At 38.8% G+C, this 20651-nt stretch overlaps 6 protein-coding genes across 10 annotated transcripts in view; 3 read left to right on the top strand and 3 right to left on the bottom strand.

Annotated features, from left to right (window-relative positions):
* The first annotated feature begins 302 nt into the window (after nucleotides 1–302).
* On the top strand, nucleotides 303–2627 carry Ssk (smooth septate junction protein snakeskin). 2 transcript variants are annotated; one of them, XM_081989080.1, is made up of 4 exons: nucleotides 303–460; nucleotides 695–891; nucleotides 1891–2020; nucleotides 2077–2627. In XM_081989080.1, exons 1-4 carry the CDS (start codon nucleotides 413–415, stop codon nucleotides 2176–2178), a joined length of 477 nt encoding a protein of 158 aa, XP_081845206.1. In that variant the 5' UTR covers nucleotides 303–412; the 3' UTR covers nucleotides 2179–2627. The 2 variants fall into 2 exon arrangements, with proteins under 2 accessions (XP_081845206.1, XP_081845198.1); XM_081989072.1 differs by lacking the exons at nucleotides 303–460; nucleotides 695–891 and adding exons at nucleotides 1338–1507; nucleotides 1621–1817.
* Nucleotides 2628–3350: 723 nt separating this feature from the next.
* Nucleotides 3351–15839, top strand: Adsl (adenylosuccinate lyase). The gene is made up of 5 exons (XM_081989008.1): nucleotides 3351–3728; nucleotides 13826–14121; nucleotides 14174–14701; nucleotides 14822–15035; nucleotides 15523–15839. Exons 1-5 carry the CDS (start codon nucleotides 3564–3566, stop codon nucleotides 15787–15789), a joined length of 1470 nt encoding a protein of 489 aa, XP_081845134.1. The 5' UTR covers nucleotides 3351–3563; the 3' UTR covers nucleotides 15790–15839.
* LOC145735174 (uncharacterized) lies at nucleotides 3857–9792 on the bottom strand. Of its 4 annotated transcripts, XM_081988970.1 has the most exons (18): nucleotides 9644–9781; nucleotides 9524–9595; nucleotides 9299–9465; nucleotides 9180–9245; nucleotides 8803–8865; nucleotides 8681–8731; nucleotides 8586–8627; nucleotides 8344–8533; nucleotides 8087–8285; nucleotides 7940–8030; nucleotides 6790–6954; nucleotides 6372–6735; nucleotides 6025–6318; nucleotides 5829–5936; nucleotides 5563–5775; nucleotides 5292–5506; nucleotides 5002–5241; nucleotides 3857–4018 (listed from the first exon to the last, which is right to left on the bottom strand). In XM_081988970.1, the coding sequence occupies exons 1-17, from the start codon at nucleotides 9688–9690 to the stop codon at nucleotides 5015–5017; spliced, it is 2574 nt and encodes an 857-aa protein (XP_081845096.1). In that variant the 5' UTR covers nucleotides 9691–9781; the 3' UTR covers nucleotides 3857–4018; nucleotides 5002–5014. The 4 variants fall into 4 exon arrangements, with proteins under 4 accessions (XP_081845096.1, XP_081845105.1, XP_081845089.1 ...); XM_081988979.1 differs by lacking the exon at nucleotides 3857–4018 and having other exon boundaries at nucleotides 4974–5241; nucleotides 9524–9583; nucleotides 9644–9792; XM_081988963.1 differs by lacking the exon at nucleotides 3857–4018 and having other exon boundaries at nucleotides 4974–5241.
* LOC145735192 (uncharacterized) lies at nucleotides 9932–13389 on the bottom strand. The gene is made up of 12 exons (XM_081988997.1): nucleotides 13193–13389; nucleotides 12955–13142; nucleotides 12732–12902; nucleotides 12468–12571; nucleotides 12258–12293; nucleotides 11998–12057; nucleotides 11671–11943; nucleotides 11166–11621; nucleotides 10896–11113; nucleotides 10446–10605; nucleotides 10255–10391; nucleotides 9932–10202 (listed from the first exon to the last, which is right to left on the bottom strand). Exons 1-12 carry the CDS (start codon nucleotides 13334–13336, stop codon nucleotides 10167–10169), a joined length of 1983 nt encoding a protein of 660 aa, XP_081845123.1. The 5' UTR covers nucleotides 13337–13389; the 3' UTR covers nucleotides 9932–10166.
* LOC145735207 (uncharacterized) lies at nucleotides 15767–17891 on the bottom strand. The gene is made up of 7 exons (XM_081989021.1): nucleotides 17693–17891; nucleotides 17488–17633; nucleotides 17261–17434; nucleotides 17139–17209; nucleotides 16926–17081; nucleotides 16661–16870; nucleotides 15767–16182 (listed from the first exon to the last, which is right to left on the bottom strand). The coding sequence occupies exons 1-7, from the start codon at nucleotides 17816–17818 to the stop codon at nucleotides 15878–15880; spliced, it is 1188 nt and encodes a 395-aa protein (XP_081845147.1). The 5' UTR covers nucleotides 17819–17891; the 3' UTR covers nucleotides 15767–15877.
* A 520-nt stretch (nucleotides 17892–18411) lies between these two features.
* Myo10A (unconventional myosin 10A) overlaps nucleotides 18412–20651 on the top strand; it is a 29021-nt gene continuing 26781 nt past the window's right edge. Inside the window, exon 1 of the mRNA XM_081988936.1 lies at nucleotides 18412–18570. The gene's annotated coding sequence lies outside the window, so the exon portion shown is untranslated. The remainder of the gene's footprint in view (nucleotides 18571–20651) is intronic.

Genomic DNA, 20651 nt, shown 5'->3' with positions numbered 1-20651 from the left:
CGTGACTTTGACGGATAATAAGGACGTCATACTGGAATGGTCTGTTGTAGGTGAAAGGATAAAAAGTGTGGATCATTTCTTCAAAGCTAAAGGTCCAGTTTGAAGTCATAACCACCCCTTTTGTGAAAAATGTCATTAGAATCCTACTCTCTTAAACATAGCACGCAGATGCAACCTTGGCAAGCTCCACTTATATCGTAAATACTACAAAAAAGTTCACATTTAATTGGCTCATACCGTATATTCGGGGACATCAACGCGTAATCTTATCAGTAGATATATACAAATCGTTTACGCTTATCTTTGTTTCACCTCGTTTTCTAGAGTGTAAGCGCTACAGGTGCTATTACATCTGAAAAAGCGCATTTTTTGACATTTTTGAGTGCACCAAAGTGACCGAAACTGCTTCGAAATGGTCTTGGACACGGTAGCCTCCGTCATCGTCAAGGCGGTCAAGCTGGTAAGTGAGTTTGTTCTACAATAAATCGCCGAACACCTGTCGATATGGGTGTGGAATTGTTTTGACACAAATGTGAGCGCGTTTGTTCCGTCCAAAGTGGTTCCAGTTGATTTTGGCTTACAAATTTACTTTTGAGATAAAAACGTTTTAATTGGGTCAAACTGTTGTTTGTATTAACACTTTATTATAAACAAGCCATTTTTTATACATTTTTTGGAATGTGAATTTGTACAGGTACTGAACGTGATCGTCATCATCCTCTATCGAGTAGGGTTTGCAGGGGATTTCCTGGGGGTGGGTGGTACCTGGAACCTTTACGAGGAGAAGAGCTCGGACGTGGAGATCATCGCTTCTGGCGTATTCGTCGGTTTTCTCGTCTACAACATCGTGTCTCTTTTGAGCACCTGCTTTGCGGACTCCGAGAACAAAAAGTGAGTATAGTGAAGTTATTTGACTATTGTTTGCATTAATTCATTTCCGGTATCCTTAATGATGATGATGATGATGAGTCACCAGAGTTCCTGGTAGAAATGTTTTACTTATCAGTTCATATTTATTTCCAACTTCACTTAATCCATGTTGCGATGGCAATAAATAAGGTGACACATCATTACACACAGTAATATCAATCTTAATTTATATTTACTTTATTTGTTATCATTATTACTTTTGATTTGAATATAAGTTTTCATGAATTTCCTCCTGCTCTTTCTATATACAATTTATATGTATACTACGTATATTTGTGGTTTTTTTTGAATCAAAAAATGAATAAAAATGACACATAGCTAGACTAGATAACTGATATTTCCTAAACCCACCATGAAAGCAAAACAAAGCGCGTTATCTTATCAGTTTTATCCTAATTATCGGTTATCGCGCACTACTTACACCATTCCAAGTCGAAGCAGGTGTTTTATAGTACCAACTTGAGCAGTTTCCGCGTTTTTTCGTGGTTTTCTTCAAGTTTTTGACTGAATTTTGAGTTGTCTGAAGATGACCAGTGTCGAAACAGTGGGCACGGTGGCCCTCAAGTTCCTTAAACTCGTAAGTTCTTCTACATTCCGTTTTTTTTTGATCCGAATGTCTGGGCGTTTACTCCTGATAAGAGTGATCGCGTTTACACCACCATGAGTCAGTAGGCATTTTGAAATTTCCAGGCCATTAACATTATCGCCCTGTACTTGTACCGAACGGGGACCGATGGAACCTTTTTGGGCGTTGGTGGTACCTGGAATATGGCTGAGAACAAGAACGCGGACGCTGAAATATTCGCATCGGGGGTGTTTATCGGTTATTTGATTTACACTTTCGTTTCTTTGGTTGCCATGTGTTTTGCTGCGGGCGATCACAAAACGTAATTAATGCAAACAATGAACAATTTTCTTGATTTGGGGGTTTTAAAACTGACACTGGGGATGGTTTTTCAGCACATTCACTGACATTCTTATGAATATCGTGGGGGTGTTCCTTTGGATTGCGGTGGGCGCCACCGCTCTTCACTACTGGCACGGGTACCTCAGTGAACACAAATACACTTACGTGAACTCAGAACGACAGGTAAAAAGCGACCTCTTCATGTTTTTAACTATTTTTCTAACTTGGAAATGTTTTAGGTTGGTCTGGCATTGGGTTCTTTGTGCGTACTAAATGGGGCCGTATACCTGGTGGACAGTGTCATTTCGGTTATATTCCTGATAAAAGCCAAGATGCAGTAACAGAACTTCGTTTTCAAAAAAACAACAACTCAATGATGTTACATATGTTGGTTAAGTCTAATTTATAATAAGTAGTAACGAAGGTTTGAACAACCTTTGTTAAACCAGGCCAAACTGTGCAATTTTGTACCGTTTATAGAACAAAATATTTAGACTTTAAGAGTTAAGTTAAATAAACGTACCTTATTTACTATTAAACCTAGATATAGTCTGGCAACATTGCAAAATATACTGCAACGCATTTATACAAACATGACAGATACAAATGCAACTTTACCGGAATAAACTCTCGGACTAATATTAAATAAATTTGATTGTTTCTTTCTAGTGCATGGACATAGGCATGGACAATCAGTGAGTATTACTATAGTCTGAGTATCTATGTATATTTTTGTGCCAAACTCCACTGCAAATTTTGTTACTTATCGATAAACAAGTACTTATAAAATGATATTGGTTTTAATGCTTCCTACTAATGCAGCCTTTTTTTTGGTATCAGATACAGTGTTTCATTTAAAAATTAAAAATTGGTAACAAAAAAATTTTGGCAGCGTTGCCAAAATATGCATATATTGGAGGATATATTAATTAATAACTCTTATTAATTTTTTTTAAGTGACTTTATCCTATAATAAACCATATAATTATTAATATTATTATTGACGTAAAACTTGTTTGCGGGGGACTAAACTAATCAAATTCACAGTTACAAAGAGGTCAAAAGTGTATCAAATTGTCGTATTAGCAATAGTATATTATTTGGAACATTTGTTTTGCAATATGAAATATTACATTACCGCACAAAAACAAAAAGGCAACAGAGCCGTTATTTGACTTACAACTAGTGTTAAAATGGTAGATTTGCCCTATAAATTTTTAAAGTGGATTTCTGGACTTCTGTATACTTACCATACAATAAATTACCCAAAACTGACACAGTTTTACACCAAAACGTTTCTTTTAACAGTTTTGAATACTGAAAGTCAATCGAATAGTGCGGCCCTGACCATTTTGACATCAGACAGCTTGCAACATTCGCCTCTACGTTCGCGTCGTTCGCCCATTACACGTGCTGGATTGCCAGATGACACATTTAATTTTAGTTCGATAATTGAAATAATTCCACTCCACATTAATTTTGATATAAAAGTAGTACTACATCACTTTTTGTCAACTTCTTATGACTTATTAATTGAAATTGATTCTGAATATGAATAATTTCCTATACCTTGGGTAACAAAACTGAGAATCTGACAACGTTGCAACTTTATCATTTGTATTTTGTTTTTCTCATAAGTTAGGTTAAAGAATCGGCAATCTACTTGCATTCTGTGCCTAGTCCCTAAAAGCCACAAACATATTTTCTACGCGAATTTAGTGCAAAAATGGCTTCAGACGAGGTAAAAATAGACTACGACAGCCCCTTTTCCAATTACCGGTCTCCCTTAAGCACTCGATATGCCAGCAAGGAAATGCAGTACAATTTCAGTGACCAGAAGAAGTTTTCCACTTGGAGACGTTTGTGGATCAATTTGGCCAAAGCGGAGCAGGTTAGTTGACTTAAACTGCTTTATAGCAATTAATAGTAGGATTTGTCTGTTTTGTTCCTTTCATGTTCACCTAAGGTTTTAGCCTTGAAGGCAGAAAAGCTTTTAGATATAAATAAATACACACTGTATTTATCAAGGTATTTATTTTATAATGTAAATTCTTATTGTTTTATTGAGCCTTTGTACTTTCATTAATACAGTGTTGTTATGTCAGAGGTTGGTATCAAAAATAGGGTCACATGAATGCAATAAGTAGGCAACTTGAAAAGCAGATATTTCGGGATACAAACCTAAAAGAATGTGCTTTAGCATCTGTAGTTTCCTATTATTACTTTGCTTCTGATTAAATATGTTAATATTTGAAACAGACACATTTTATAGACTAATTTTATGACTAATTAGATGCTATTTCTGACAAGACAAAATGTTTGGATAGGTGATAGTTAGGTGGATAGGTTGTCCTCCAGCAAATATGGCCTACATCTATCAAACTCATGTTCCCAATGGTTTATAAATTTGATTTTATGCTGTTGGATGGGGTTGAGAGGAGCTCTGTACTGTGATTCATTTTAGAATGTAAATTGAGAAATATTGAGATTGACAATTGGTGGTAAACCACCTATAATCCAGGTGAAATTGGATTTGGCTGAACTGTTTTACTTCATCCTTATATTAGTGTCAGTCAGTGTATCACAAATCACAGACATTATAGGGAACTCTTGAGGGTACTTTTGGTCACTCCAATGTATGAAAGGGTGATTTTACTGTATCTTCTGATCTCAAGTGCCTTATGACTCTCTCTTGTAGGATTGTATGACTAATTAAAGCTCTAACAATATTATTTCTGTAGAATTTTTGATTTTGCATTTGCCAAATTGTAGCAACTTATCAAATTATTTAGGGCACATTTAGACAAAGTTTTATCCCTATTTGCCCTCTAAAGTTTTCATGCTAATTGATTTGCTTTTTTTATTAAAATATTATAATTTTTATTTGTTTTCTAAATAATATAAGTAAATGTGTGTTTATTTTGGGGCTTCTATACAGGATAAGAGTGGAGATGAGAACAACATTTAGGTACACCAGAATGACCCCTCTTGTAGCTTTTTGAAGCACCAACATAAACACACCTTAAGACCCATAAGTAATGAAGATAGCCTGGGTTAATGTACTCGTATTTTTGATGAGTTTGCTGTACCAATTATTTGGTTCTGAATGATTGATGCTGCACTTAAATTCATCAAAAAAGTTACACTTTACTTTTATTACTAACCTAAGAAAGTCAACTACAATTTGGGTCTTGGTTTACTTGGTGGTGGTGGTGGTTGTTGTGCTTTCAGTGCTGTATTTGTCTTTGACTGGCTCTGTACACTTCTTTTCAACACAATCATCTTGTCTGTTACATTATCGTGAATGTTGATGTCAAAGTGCACCTGTGACTTTGGTTTCAATGTGTTGGATGTCAGTTCTGGAGTATCATAGGTTTTCCTCCTTTCAATCACAGACTTTTGTTCTGAAAAATATTCCAGTTATTTTGTTGCTTTTGTATAATGTAATTCATACCAATATCTGCTAATGTTGGCAGTGTTCTCGTAGATGGTTTACCTATGAACCCAACAGGGGTGTCCCAGTGACGACTGTATCGAGGCATTGCTTGCGATTTTCTCTCACTCTTATCTCTCATTGGAGGGTCTTCCTCTTCATTTGATACTGTTATGTCACTTTCGCCTTCTTGATCTTGACTGGAGCTTGAACTTTCTTCTACTACACTTGGTATGCTGTGGGGTTAAAAACAGGGTTATAAAATTAGTTACCTACTAGAACTATCAAGTACCTTATGGTAGTTGGTTGATTAGTATTGGTCTTGATACTAATTCGACTCCTTGTTTCTCCATTAGGCATTGGAATTTCTTCAACAGTTACCTCGAAATTTTGAGGCTGATCATCCAGGTCTTGTTCAGAATTGTTTTGAACTGCTACGTCCACATTGTTTTGGGTGGTAGCCATACTTCCAGAATGGTTTTCCAAACTTTTACGAATTGCTTCCCTAAAAAATATGGTTGTTTGTACAGAATCATTTTGGGTTTGTTAGGTACTCACATTGTCTCTTTTGGGTCAGGTTCATCAAAAAATGCACTATGTCTAGCACTACTGCTGGAAACTGACAAGTGAGGAGTATACGCATCCATGCTGCTACTAGTGTTGGCTCTGTAAGTTGAATTTATTGTAATCATAGCCTTACGGCTGGCTATAACTAAGTAACAACAGACAGGTCCAGCCAAAAGCAAAGACTCACTGGGCGATTGACACTGGAGCATTGACTAATGGCTGGTCGGTAATATTTTTTCCAAATTGTGACGCACATGGCATGCCTCCGTCCGTTTGTGGATTCATGCTTTTCCGCACAACTGACTTCATACTTGGTCTGGGGAAGTTCGGGTTCATGCTCGGTCTTGCATATTCTCCTCCATTGGAGAAGGTCGAAGGACGTTCTACTTCCGGCAGCATGCTCGGTCTGGTCTGAGGCCACACGCTTACTCTTCCTCCGTACGGAAGCGTCGGTCGTGATATTGCCGGAGTATCCTCAGGGCTGTTAATATTTGCCAATTTGAGATATAGTTTCAAGCTGATTGAGTACTTTACCTGATGCAGTATGATACGCCAGTGTTTCCATCAAAGTAAGTGTTTTTCTCTTGTTGCGTAATACTGGGAGTTATCAGAGTTGGGAAGTCATCGCCCATGTATTGGGAATAAAATGATGGCGCTCCTTTGGCCGACTGACGTACACCCATACCAGTATTGCTTTGCCAAGCACTATTCCTAGGTTGAGGTGCGTCTTGAAACATACTGCGTCTACCTGTTCCCACGGTGGCTGAACTTTGCCAAGCACTAGGTCTAGAGATGACATCAGCAGGAATTGTACTAGCGCGTCCAACCTGTAGGACATCTTGGGGAGCTGTGCTTGGCCGACCCGCGACTTTGTTGATTGGGGCCTGTTGACCAGCAACTGTTCGAACTTTACTGGTTAAGACCTTGACGTAGGGGTCTTAATACTACTAACACATTGGGTCCAGATAACTGTTGCCTTCCTCTTGATTGGGCGCGAGCATTTCCATTGGTACTGGTTGGCGCGTGGAACCTCTGGATGGTTGGTTACTGTATTGAGCCGATTGAGTGTCTGTAAGGTCGTCTGAGTTGGAGTTATAAGTTCCCTCTAGTTCCGTTTCTAGGAGGAGGCAGAAAATATATTGCATAGAATGAAAAAAGAATGTAAGTCATCTGAGTTCAGATGCAGGACCTTGTCTTGTCTAAGCTTTACAAATAGGGCGGACTTTTGTGATTGTGAAAGAAGTATAATTTAAAATTTTAAAGTTTTTATTTATCAAATTGCACATTTTGACATCACTAATGAACGATTGCTGGTTAGTGAGGCTGGCTTTGATACTGCAGCCTATGTGACGTCACAACAAATGTTAAGTATAGAAATACTTGGGCAGCTGACTTGGTCTAACGCAAAACGATTTCACAGGCTTCCTGATATAATTGATCGTGTAAGCTCTCAAAGACTTGTCACTGGGTGCTCCGGTCTTTATAGTGCTCCTAAAAACTATCCATGTTATTTGCACAAATACGCAATTTCTGGCAGTACCTGGATGAATTCGAGGTCTCCATCGCTGTCTGCGAGACTGAGGTTTCAGTTGACTGTTGGATTTTTACATGTAAAGTTTTAGGACGAGCGTCATGTACTTGCTCCTTATCGTCCTCGATGATGATGGAGTAGTGGTCGGTTTCGTCCCCGGAGGATAAACCTGGAGCCGATCTTGGTCTTCTACGCTCGAAAATGGTTGATGCGGGTTGACACTATGCGGAAATATGTGACTTACCCTTTTCCTGTCGTCGGTTTTTGTTCACACCAAGTTCGTCTCCTTCGGGCTTTCTTTTTCGCTAAAATATATTCGTTTGTTACTTGCCATACTTAAATTCTTAGAAAGTGTCTAGTGTGCGATTAGTTGAGATATTACGTATTCGTTAAGATACACTTATTATACACTCATTTTCTAGTGAATACCGAACAAAATAGTAAAATGAAACAAAAATTAATTGAAATTTCACTTACCTTTTTTCAGATTTTAAAAACTACGAAACACTGTCACTTTCTAAGAAGTAACCGAAAGAAACACGTCTTAAAGTACAGAAAAAGAAACACTAACCTGGTATGTTAGTCTGACAAAGAGCGTGGCATCTTCGGATAATGTCGTCGGGATCGTACAACTGTTCTTCAGGACAGTAGCCTTGGTCTTGCTGCAAACCGGTCAATTTCCAGTATAACCAACTTTATTGATTTTTGCTGAACTTACTGCCGTAACTGAGTAAGCATAACCGGCGTTTTCATCGAACTGGTCAAACCTAGGAACTTCTTCAATGATCACGCAGGATCTGGCAGTGTCGCAACCTCCCTGGTTGCATCTGCATTCTCTTTCAGTGTAGCCGCACAAGGCTCCATTGTCGTCGACGATGATGCAGTGTTTGCTGGTGTTGCAGCTCCGATCCAGACATCTAATTGGTCATGTTATCTCAATGACGCTCTTTGAATCAAAGGACAAATAGTTCATACCTGCAGTCGATCAGTGTGTCGTCGCAAGTGCCCACCGTGCATTGATATGGACCGCAAAGATCATCTTCGCATCTACAGGACATGTCCAGGTAACTGCACGGGTCCGTTTGCACCCCCACTCCTTCGTTGAAGGGACAATTTTTGAAACTAGGGCCGCAGACTTTCACCTCGCAACAGAGCTGGCATTCATCTGTATAAGAAATGACAGTCAAGGATAGGTGGGTGATATGGCAGGCACTTACTTTTGTGACAATTCGCTCTGGTTCCTAGACAGGCTGGGCAATCTGTGTGAATGGAACAATTAGAGAAAAGGCTGTGAGTTGTATAGCATACTTACCCCCCACTCCTGTGTCTTTGCAGGTCTGTAGGGCAAAATTCTTGGCGTAAACTGTAGAATATTAATCATTATCGTTATGAGTATAAACAAAGGTCTTTTCTTGGTTTAACACTAATTATTACCTTCTTCTTCTTCATCATCAAGGCCATTCCTTTTGCTCACGAAGGACCTTCCGAGAGTAGAGGCTACAAAAGAAATGTAAATACAGGGCGTTTCGGAAAAGTGTGTGGACATGACGTTTTAGAGAGTTATAAAAAAATAAAAGTAAGGTTGTATCTATAGATAATTCCAGCAGAGAAGTGAGTTTTTCGGCAAGGCATATTGGAGAAAACTTCGCCATCGGCAAAAGCAAAAAGTGAAGTTAAATTAAAAACGTCCTAAGAGATTGAAGAGAGTTAGTGTTGGTCAGTTTGCCATATGCATAATCTATAATCCACAATTTTTAAGACTGCTGCTTATGCAAACAAGCACACAAATGTGTTTTGTGTTTTCTACGTACGGGCTATACTGCTTATTCTTTTTTGAGCTGCTGATTGGAAACTGGTGGTAGATTTTCCAGCTTTGGCTGTAACATTTTAACTTAAATTTAACCCTTAACGTTACGTTCGGTAAACTTACAGGGTGATGTAGAATATCTAGGACTTGAGTACATGGACATTTTGGGTCTTAATTCAAACTCAACGGGGAGGATACCGACCACGCTGGTGCTTTGCTGAAAGTGGGTTCTACCGCAAACGGTGCAAGGAGACTGAGTATAATGATGATACACGCAAGGGTTGTATCGTCTAAATTACGGTTAATCAGTGACAATGCTAGATTATTTGTAATGTAAGACAAGCTTACTCTACTGGGTTAGTGTCATTGCAGCATTCCTCGTACGGTTTCTGGGGTATTTGTTGGCATCTGCAACATTCGCTTTTTTCAAATTCGTTAAAGATGAGACAAACAGATGTAAAGCTTTACCAGTTCTCGTTGTGCTCCATGGGACTGGGGCACACCCAGTACAGCATCGGGGTGAGTTGAATGTGAACAAAGTACGGAAAATTTGGCAAAATTTTTGAAGGAGTCCACAAGGACTCGCTAATAGTTTGAATCACTTCCGTCAAGTTGACAGTTTTGGTGTCTGGTGGATTTTTAATTCAGGTAAATAAGTTGAGAAACACCTCACAAAGCAGTGTTGCTTTTTGAGAGTGAAAAAAGAATATGTTTGTGCTGGTGTCATACTGATTTTCTGCATAATAATCAACAAAATCCAAATTTGTTCAGCTTTTATTCGTGTACATATAACGGACTTAAACGGGTTTAAAATATTAAAAAAATAAAGTTAAAAATCTTAACTCATCAGTTAAAAACGTTCCAACTAAAAATCATCAGGTGGTCCAGTTTCTTCTCAGCGATTGGTCACTCGGATCACTGAAAATTTACGGGTACTAGCTGAACACCGTTAAGTCCGCTCTGACGATTACGTTATCATGAACATCGAACTTTATGACGTGAACGTCACGCTCAGAATAGATGTGACCTACAAATGATGACGTAACCGTCCAAGCTAGTCGAAAGTAAGTCGTACCAACCTTGTTGATCGTTATGGTACACTCGCTGGGAAATTGTTGATTGTCCGAGTATATCACTGACCGAGACTCGTTGGGTGCCTCCATCACTTTACTTAGCGTCCTGACAGCTCGTACTGTTGTGGACACATTTCTGATTACTAGAATAAAAATCGTAAGTCGCCATATTGATCAAATATTGGGGTTGCTCCCACTTCTGGGGCTCGTCACACTGTCTACGGTAGTGGCAGGCCGTGGATGATCAGTAACGTGCCGAATGATACTCGTACCTCTTCGGCAACATCTTTCTCGAGCCGATACACTGACGTTTCTTACGATATGAGGATGACTGTCGTCCAGACTTTGACCTGGAAGCTGTAAAAGAGCAGTCATTTACCCAGTAAAGGGGTTCAAATAAATTCTTCTATTTGTTTGATACAAGTGCAATAAGTAGTCACTTGACCCTTTTATCAGACAGCCTGATTGATTTCTTCGCTCAAGTCACAAAATATCTCAAAAACGGAAAAGGAATTATAAGGCCATAATCCAAAAAACCAAATCTGTATCTCAAACCGTTTTCAAGATTCCCATAGTGTTAGTTTTAATTTGAAGGTTTTAATTTTTGAAAAAAATTACTGGCATGTTAAAAGGAACTAGGTACAAACCGTAACAATCTTGTTGTTCTGCATGACTTCTGGATCAGATGCGTAGCCCAATTCCTTTGATATTTTCACATATTTTTTGTGGTTCACATGTTTCCTAGTGTAGTCACCCACTCCTAATTCGTCCTCCGACGACGATTTGCTGATCATTTCCACGGCTCGTCCAGTCTCATCCCGGAATATGGACTTATCGTTCTTTTTCTTGCGATGGTACTTACACTCTGCAATCAGCACTTGTAACGCTACTTGTCGAATTGACTGAAACAAACCAACCCAAAGTTTTGTGAAGCTTTTCCTCATCATCCACTCTAGTAGTATACACTGAGTAGGCAAACTGTGACCTTCTGCCGCCCATCGATTTTCTGTCCTTAGGAAGAGCCATACGACTGGCCATTCCCATTGTAGGTGTTCCTACGGTGTCAGTGAGGGGGTCATGCATTCCTAGCTTAGCCGCCACATCGAAGGAAGGGCTAGTCAACCCCTTGGCAACCGAGGGCGCCGTCCTAGCGGACACTGCTACAGATTGCCTAGTCTTAACGCTGGCGGCCATCGACTGTCTCCCTACTGATTGTGTCCTGCTGGGAACCGCCAACGATGCATGAGCAAATTTACTGGGAGACGTTCCTAAATTGCCGTAAGGAGACACGGACGATTGTCTTTGAGCAAAACCCGACTTTCTGGAAACGTTTGCTTGAGACGCCGCCAGGGATTTTCTTATAGTGAACGGTTCTAACGAGCAACAATTAAAAACTAGTTTGGGGAAGTTTTTAGAACGAACCTCCCATAGTGTCCACGTATACAGACTGTCCTCTCGGGGCTGCTTGGGGACCCGCATCGATACAATGACGTCCGGATGTCCGGTAACAGAATGGCTCGTCCTCAAAGAAATTGGCTTGCGAGAACATTGTTTTACGTGGTTCTTCCTCCCAGTCAGGCCCACTCATCGTGGACAACATAGACTGGCGGGCGTTGTAGTCGCACACGGGAGCATCCGGTTCTGGTGCTGGCACTATTATTGGGGCGCACTCACAGCATTCACAAGGTGGTTTTCCTGCCAGAAAGACAGTTATTTTGGGACTGTTTTACTTAAGGAAAGGTGTCTAACCTTTTTTGTCCGCTCCGCAGCCACAAGTTGTGTCCGGATCATCGCAAGTGCATGGCTCTCCTAATTGAATCAGAATAAATATTTTTGAAGATGTGAAAATTAGATCCACGTTTATTAAAAACTGGTGCTGGGTTTTTTAAGTACGAAAAAGGTTTTTCTTTCTAAACCTGGATTAAATTCCCACACCAAACCTTCAACTATCAAAAAATCATAGAAACCCATAGTTTCTCTTAGTTTTAAGGTATTAAAATTGAATTTACCCCAATGATCGCCGCATCTGCAAATGGGTCTCTCAACTGAAATTAAACATTTGATTAACAAAAATCCTCACTAACCTAGGGTCATATTAATAATCATTCCTTAAGGGTTCTTTGAAACTTAAGGTAGCCATAATACTTGTTATTATTACTTCTTGAGGCTACCTTAAGTTTTAAGGAATGATTATTAATAAGACCCCTAACCAAGTCAACCTTCGACTTCTTCGGGGTCATAGTCAGCGGTGCATACGCACTGTTCGAATTTTTCGTACTTTCTTTTCAAAACCCAATACGGGACGGGAAAACGTTTTAAGCTCCTGTAAACACAAAACCGATGATCGATAAACGGTCTAACTAGTAGTGAGAGCATCCATTAGCAAAAATTCAGAAAATGTTATAGTCACATGACCATTCAACCAATAAAATTTCTGTTAGTAACCAGTTTTTTGCGAACAAACCTAATTTGTCAACACTTACATTAAACTGCAAACCATGTCTCCAAGAAACACTAACGCAGTTACGCATCCAAAAAAGATGGCTATATAGGCTGGTACGTGGTTGCAAGAGAGTATAATACAACCGGCGTAGAGTAGAAACATTAAAAAACCCGCTGTAGAAACCATAATCCATCCGAAATACGTTATAGGCCTAAAATTGCACTTTAAACTTTTGAAAGTACCAAATTTATGGTGTTGGATACCTTAAACTATGCCAGGAGACTAAATCAACGTAAGTTAAGGCCAAGAAAACGCTGGCAATTGCCAAAGGGGCAGGAGGCTCTAAAATGTACCTAACAGTATTCGAATGTTTTATTCGATGTTGATTTCTGAACGTCTCTATTGAGTGGTAGTAATAGTATCCGAGGATGAAACAAATCAAACAAAGTACCTACAACAATGCGATTAAATTGGTACCCAAAATCGTGTGGAAGTGCTCACAAACTCGGCAACAGTGAGGCCAATCAACAAACACCATCTTTTTGCTTTCGCCCTTTGTTTTTTCTTGTGTTCCTCTTTGAGTTTCTTGATTTCTTCCTCATCCTGGACCGCCCTGTTTACGCCTCGGTAGTTTCTGTAGGGCATTCAGATTGATTGGGTCGTATCGAGGAATAATTAATTAGTAATTTTGACAGACATGTCATGGTCCACTCTGACAGTGTCAAACTTTTTGGTGATGTAACCTTAAATTCCGATATTTTTTTCTGTCGATTATCGTTAACAGTTTTCATTAGTGGTGTAAACTTAGCCAGTTGTATATGTATGTTGGGTTGCTCATTTAGAGAGTACTTGTTATGGGTCCAAAAAAGCACCAAGCTGAGAGCTGCTTTTTTGACCAATCTCACTGTACAGGGTGTCACATTTTTAAAGATACAGGGTTAGCATGTTTTCCAAACAGTTCATTAAAAACCTTTTATTTTGTTGTCATTTGTGCCTGTGTAATGTATTTTTAACATATTTGTGTGAGGATGACTAAAACAACTAATTTTGTGACTTTGACTTTGTGTTTTAACAACCCTAACTAAACTTACAATACTTACAACTTTTGTATTAACTGTAACAAACTTCTTCCAGGAACTAGGTTTGGACATCATCGAGGACCAAATCAAACAAATGGAGTCGCACATATACGACGTGGACTTCAAGGAGGCTGCCGAAGAAGAAAAATTGACCAGGCACGACGTGATGGCTCACGTCCACGTTTTTGCCAAATTGTGCCCCCTGGCTGCCCCCATTATCCACTTGGGAGCGACTTCGTGTTTCGTGGGCGACAACACCGACCTTATCATACTCAGAGACGGCTTGGAAATACTCAAAAATCGTTTGGCTTTGGTGATTTTTAATTTGGCGCAGTTTTCCGACCAACATAAGTAAGTTGACATTTTACGTTTAGGAGTTGGCAACAGTGTTTGGGATTATTAGGGCGGTTCCGACTCTGGGTTTCACTCATTTGCAACCCGCCCAATTGACCACTGTGGGTAAAAGGGCTACCCTATGGTTGTTTGATTTGTTAATGGACGAGAGAGCGTTACGTAGGGCTGTGGAGGATCTGAGATTCCGAGGTGCTAAAGGCACCACCGGTACCCAAGCTTCGTTTTTGCAATTGTTTAATGGAGACGGGGAAAAGGTGAAGAAACTGGATAGAAGAGTGGCAGAATTAAGCGGTTTCAGCAAGGTTTATCCAGTGACCGGGCAAACTTACAGTAGGAAAGTGGATCTGGAGGTAGTTTCGGTGCTATCGTCCTTAGGTTCAACCATACACAAAATGTGCTCGGATCTCCGGTTATTGGCTAATATGAAGGAAGTGGAGGAGCCTTTTGAGAAAAGTCAAATAGGCAGTTCCGCCATGCCGTACAAAAGGAACCCGATGCGATCTGAAAGATGTTGCGCCCTTGCCCGACATTTAATAGGGTTGTTTTCCAATGCTGTCAACACTCACAGTGTGCAATGGTTTGTACCGTTTTTTCTTAGTACTGGTACTTTCACCAATTGAATTGGAATGGTTATTGTCTGATTTATTCTAAAGTGAAAGTACAGAGTATTCAAAAAATTTTAAAGAAATATCTGTAGGCTGGAGCGAACCTTGGACGACTCAGCTAACCGCAGGATAACTTTAGCCGAAGCTTTCTTGAGCGCAGACGCGGCTCTTTTGACCCTAACGAATGTCACCCAAGGATTGGTGGTTTATCCGAAGGTTATCGAGAAACGAATCAACCAAGAACTACCATTTATGTCATCTGAGAATGTCATTATGGCTATGGTGAAGAAGGGAGGCGATCGACAGGTCAGTGTTTATAGTTAGCAAAAATATCGAGAAACCTTAAGTAAAACCACCGAATTTTCTCATACAATAATAACTATTCTCAATTTTCTGAAAACTTTGAATTTCTCCAAATATTGTGTCTGTGACTTTCCTCAGTGAAAGTACAATTTTAAAAAATGCCAATTTTGTGGGGTTGTTTATCCAAATTTTTTTTAAGATAGCGGCTCTTTCTGTTGGAGAGAGTGGATAGGACTATTTCCCATTTAAAATAGATCACCTTATATATTACCAAATTTTCGGATTTTACGTTTGATTCCTGGTATATTTCTTGTATGTATAATGTCATATATTTAACATAAAACCTACGAAAAGTGCTGGAATTTAGGAAAACTACACATGTAGGCTCTATATCATAGCAGAGCTGATTAAACTTATTTGACCAAGAATATTTTCCACAAGTAATTTTTGTTGGTCAGATTAATTAATTATTAAAAAATACAAATTTAAGGTTTGCCACGAAAAAATTCGCGTTCTAAGCCAAGAAGCGGGCAATCAAGTGAAAATTCACGGCAAAGAAAACGATCTCCTTGACCGTATCAGGGCCGATCCGTATTTTGCCCCCATAATCAACGATTTGGATTCGATCCTGGATCCTTCCACGTACATCGGACGTGCTCCAGAACAGGTCACCGAATTCCTCGAAAGCGAAGTTAAACCGGTTTTGGCACTGTACGACTTGCAAACACTGAACAAACCTGTCAATCTTAGCATTTAACTGATCTGTTATTGGTAAATTTTGTTGGATTATATTATTTGTTTGCTTTATTTTTGTTTTTTTTTCTGCCTTATACATTGTAGAAATACTATATTAGCGGGTAGGTGGGGTTGTCCGGGACGGTACTTCCGGGCAATATCCCCAGATCTTCGTAAAAAGCACAGTTTGACTTGCTGATGAGCGAGCAGTTGTCGGAAGACATCTGCGAGGAGATTTTTTCCTCGGAGATTTGGTCCAGGAGTCTCAAATCGACAAATTCGTGACCGGGTCTTGTAGGGGAACTACCCTCCGATCTGGAGGGAGGTTTTTTGTTTCTCGGCGAGCTTCGAGGGGATGATCCGCTAATTCCTCCGGGGGTTATGGGAACTAGTTCTTTGTTGACTGCGAATGTACCTTAAAACAATGAAACAATACAAATAATGGTTTTACAGTGTTGTCAAACGACAACTATTCATAAAATTAAGTTAAATTTGAAAGTTCTCTATGTAGCATGTTATTCACACCTAAGATTTGTAACAGAGCACTTTTATTATGATATGCGGTTTCGTAGAGTTAAAACTTTGGCAACACTGTTTAATTGAGATGTATGATAAACTCAAAACTGTTTAAATACTAGCAGTGACTGTACAAGTCCTATACTGGGACATACTGAGACATTTTTGGATAACGTCAGTTTTGAGAGCTTTTTTGTAAACAGTGTGGCCAAAATGTTTAGTGGCTAGTTAGCATCACAAAATTGGCGTTCTGCAAAAATATTTGCACTGGTGCCAAGATGACAAATCGTCTTATTTTTTCGTACAAACGAACAATAATCACATCTATAACAGGATTTTAAACAGTTTGGTATCTACTTATTAAAATCAAAACTTACCACTGTAAGTGATTGGGGTTGTGTGTTTCCTGGCCTCAATTTTCCTACTAGAGTTGGGTGTTGAGCACGTCCATGGTGACTTTCTTCTGCGTTCCTGCTCCAGGTAAAACGGTGGCGACTGGGTGGAGGTGCCTTTGTCCTCCTGACAGTGTTGCCATTGTATTATCGATTTGGATCTTTGAAGTGTCTGAACTGATATGTGCCTGTTTGCTGAATTAATAAACTTAGCTTTAACCCTGAGTTGTAGTTTTTCAAATATATTGACCTTTTTCGGGGGTGTTGAGCCCATCTGCAGGAGGCATTCGCTCTTCCGGTAGAAACGGAGGTTGGTCTTTGCCTATGGGAAAGGTTCCCCCATACGTTATTGGAGTGGCAGTCAGAGATGACCTGTGGATTTTAGGTTTTCCTTGAGGCGGAGACGCTGTAATGTTGCCATGTTAATTTTTTTCGATAGTGCATTAACCGCTCTTGGGCTTACGAATGAAAACAGTTACACCAGCATCTACTACAGTCTTCACTCTAGTGGTTTGATGTAAGTAAGTGGATATTCTGCAATTTCCATTTTCAGAAATTCCACAAGTTAATATGAAAGTAACTCACATCATTTTACACACTACATCAACCAAGAAAATCACAGTTGTTAAACCTTCCAGGAGCAGTAGAGTCTTAATTAGGTCGTTAGTGGGGTTGGTGTGGTAGATTACTGTGGCCACAACCGCGTACAACACCAGGTTAAGTGCCGGTCCCAATATTTGTAAAATCAATGGAAATGCACTGAAAGTATCTAAATGTATTATGCTTTCTTACACTGGCCAGTGTAATCCTACCGTTTGAAGTACGAGTAAGACAACTCAATCATGACCAAAATGCTACTCGAAGAGTTCGCTACAATGACAATACACTTCACTAAAGTGGTCAGTTTGGCTGTGTTGCTAGCCGGAATGGAGAAACTTAGGCAAAGAAGAGTCAAAACCTTAACAAACCATCATTCTGAGGGTAAAACAGATACGAAAAACAAATAACTTAAAATACCAATTCCATCCATTTCAAAAAGGTGAGGGACTTTTGAGTCTTATCTTGCACAAAATATATTCTGGTAAGCGTCCTACTGGGGATTCGTACTTTGTTTCGTACCGGCAAAACTGTTTCTTCATACATTTACTCAACGCTTATATTTCTTCAGTGGTTGTTGTCACTTTGACGTGTGTAATTATATTTCTGACACATCTTGTCCAAATAATGAAAAAATAATGGTAAATTTACATGAACAGTATTTACGTAGATTTTAGCACAGTGATGGGTAGTTTGCGATTGGTCAAAAAAGGAGCTTTCAGCTTGATAATAGTTATTTATACAGCAAGTGACTTAAATCATTTATTATTCACGAAAAGAACAATTAGGTCCATGAGCGTAGCGAGTGTATAATAATAATTTAGTTTAAACCAAGTTTAAGTTAAGTGTGGTTCAGACTTGTCCTAGTCTACAGCACCCTTAACTTAAACGGTTTGATAACCATTGTCTGAAATACATTAGAGAAAAACATGTATTTTTTTGTTAATTAGGATTTGGGTGAACGTTCTTTTTGATTTTAAATGCAAGTCTGGTTGCCTATACCTCGAATCAAGCTTGCACCACACAAAGAACAGTACCCCGTATCCGTAATAAGTGTTTAAAGAATGGTGCAGGTAAACTGAATACCAGCATACCAACCTAACGGGTCGCACCTTCACCTCACCACCGCTCCAGCCCGACAATAGTCGAACGACTGCGATAAGTTACGTTGAGACCGATTCTTGACTGTGTCTTGTACTTGTACGTGGAGGAAAAAAAAGTGCGAAAAATGTGTTTGAGTGTTTAAAAGTGTTTGGGTACTTTTTGGGATACAGACCGTGGATTAGCCAGAAAACCAGGTGAGACTAGAAGGTCGTAGACCGCTAAAGACGTCTTTTGCGGGTCGGGATTGACCGAGGAATGTTTTGATGACCTGTTATGTGGTTGTAGGCAACCCAACCAGTATGGAAGATTGTCCTTAAGATGTATATTGCAAAACTTTCATTGAAAAAATATGTTCTGTTTCTGAGTTTCCGTTCTAAACCTTTAAATGTTGGGAAGGGGTTGCACAAAGACTTCCACCTGTACCGGAAGTGTCAGATGTGAGCTTGTGGCAACCTTGCAAATTCTGAAAAATCCTAAAGCTGGTAAACATGTTAAATTGGTAGTGAATCTTCTCACAACCAGAATCAAGTTGCTGACTTTACCGCTCGTCGAACTCTCCGAGACATCATTACCATACAAAATATGTGTCACAAGGAAATACTATTTTTTTGCAATTCCGAGGGTTGTACCATGGAAAAGTCCTTCTTATGGTTCATTTTAGAATCAGTAGAAAGTAGTTGTTTGATAAATAACCATGGTAATAAATTAATAATTAAAGCTTTTAAATTAGGGTAATAATTAAATTAAGTAACCGTTAAAATATGGATTGTTGTATGTATTTTTTTATAAAACTCGTCTCATAATTTGTGGATTTTAGTTAATCTACATGGTCCGTAGAAACGTGCCTAATTCAAGTTACGTCGCGCCATAATTTTTAATTTCAACCAAATTAAACAGATCTATTATTCTTGTTCCACAGCCTAGTAAATAGATTTTAGTCACTTGAAAAATCTATAATTGAGACATATTTTGCGGTGTGAAACTGAGTGTATTTCAAATTATTAATCCTCGAACCAGTGGCGGATCTAGAAACAGTAGAAACATATCAAGGAGGGACTAAAAAACTATTTCTATTAAGTAGTAATTATAACTACAAAATTCTGTTGTGACTAAAAGTAGTCTGATAAAGATATTGAGAACATACAAACCTGTAATTCTGTCAACCAATCAAGTTGAGCTAGTTTTTCCTCTTGAAAAACGTCATTACGGCCCATTTTGAGCAAACGGTTTGTTTCGATAAGCGAATATGAACCATAATCTGACTGTTTGGGACTCGCTTTCTATCTCACTCCATTTCACCAGGGTGATATTTTGTTCTCAGTTGATTCCAAGAAACATTGAAATATTCACAGTATACAATGTGTAGAGCTTCGCTCCTAATGTACCAAGTAGCTCAGCTTCTTATGAACTGATCATGACAAAACTTAAGATACAATATAAATTTGATTGATTGTTCTGAGCTTATTTGATTAGATATTTCACAATGGCGTGTATTTATATTATGTAACTGGCCAAAAAAAGCCGCTTTTAGATTGTTGCTTTTTCTTGACCAATCACAAACTACTAACAGACTTAAAACAAATTTTAGCAGTAGATAAATCTGCACTTTATTCGAAAAAATCGGCTTTTCTTCTACAATGAAAGATATGCAGGTGTGGGCGTTTCAAAATTATAAATTAGAAATCCCATGTTATTAAGAAGAGAGAACTATGGTAAACCAATGCTCTAGACAAAGATAACATAACTTTGTAAGTCACAAACTGTGTCAAAACGAATGTGACGTTAGTAAACAATTGATCATGTGACCATTTATCACGAAGTCTAATTAAAATCATGTGACTTACTGTCAAATCCGTTTTGGCACTTGCACAGTTTATCTCCGTCGTTGTCTAAAGCATTGATTTGCAATAGTTCTACCTTTTTACTTGTATACAAGCTCCAGCACTTTCAAATCACCATAACCGAAGGTGTTTATAATATAGTAACAGTGAATTTAACACGTTGTAACCCTGAGAAAAGCTTACCTAATATAATTAATTTTTCCAGACTTGAACTAAAACAAATAAGGAAAGAAATTACAATGGAGTTTTAGGTATACAAATAGTAGAGCAAAAATAAGGCATTTTTTTCAAAAATAGAGTGTCATCTGATTTTTGTGGTGTTTGTCCTGTTTTATAAAATTTCTCCTGAAGGTCAAGAAACCGGAAAAAGGACGTGCCCAAAAACACAATAAACGTATTCAAGTCGATGAGTTTAAGATTCACAATGTGCCGTT

Source organism: Ips typographus, linkage group LG1 (assembly GCF_016097725.1).
Source record: "Ips typographus isolate SLU linkage group LG1, UJ_Ityp_2.0, whole genome shotgun sequence".
In the NCBI taxonomy this organism is placed as follows: Eukaryota; Metazoa; Arthropoda; class Insecta; order Coleoptera; family Curculionidae; genus Ips; species Ips typographus.
The sequence above is the reverse complement of the archived record's forward strand: the minus strand, read 5'-3'. Positions and strand labels throughout refer to the sequence as shown.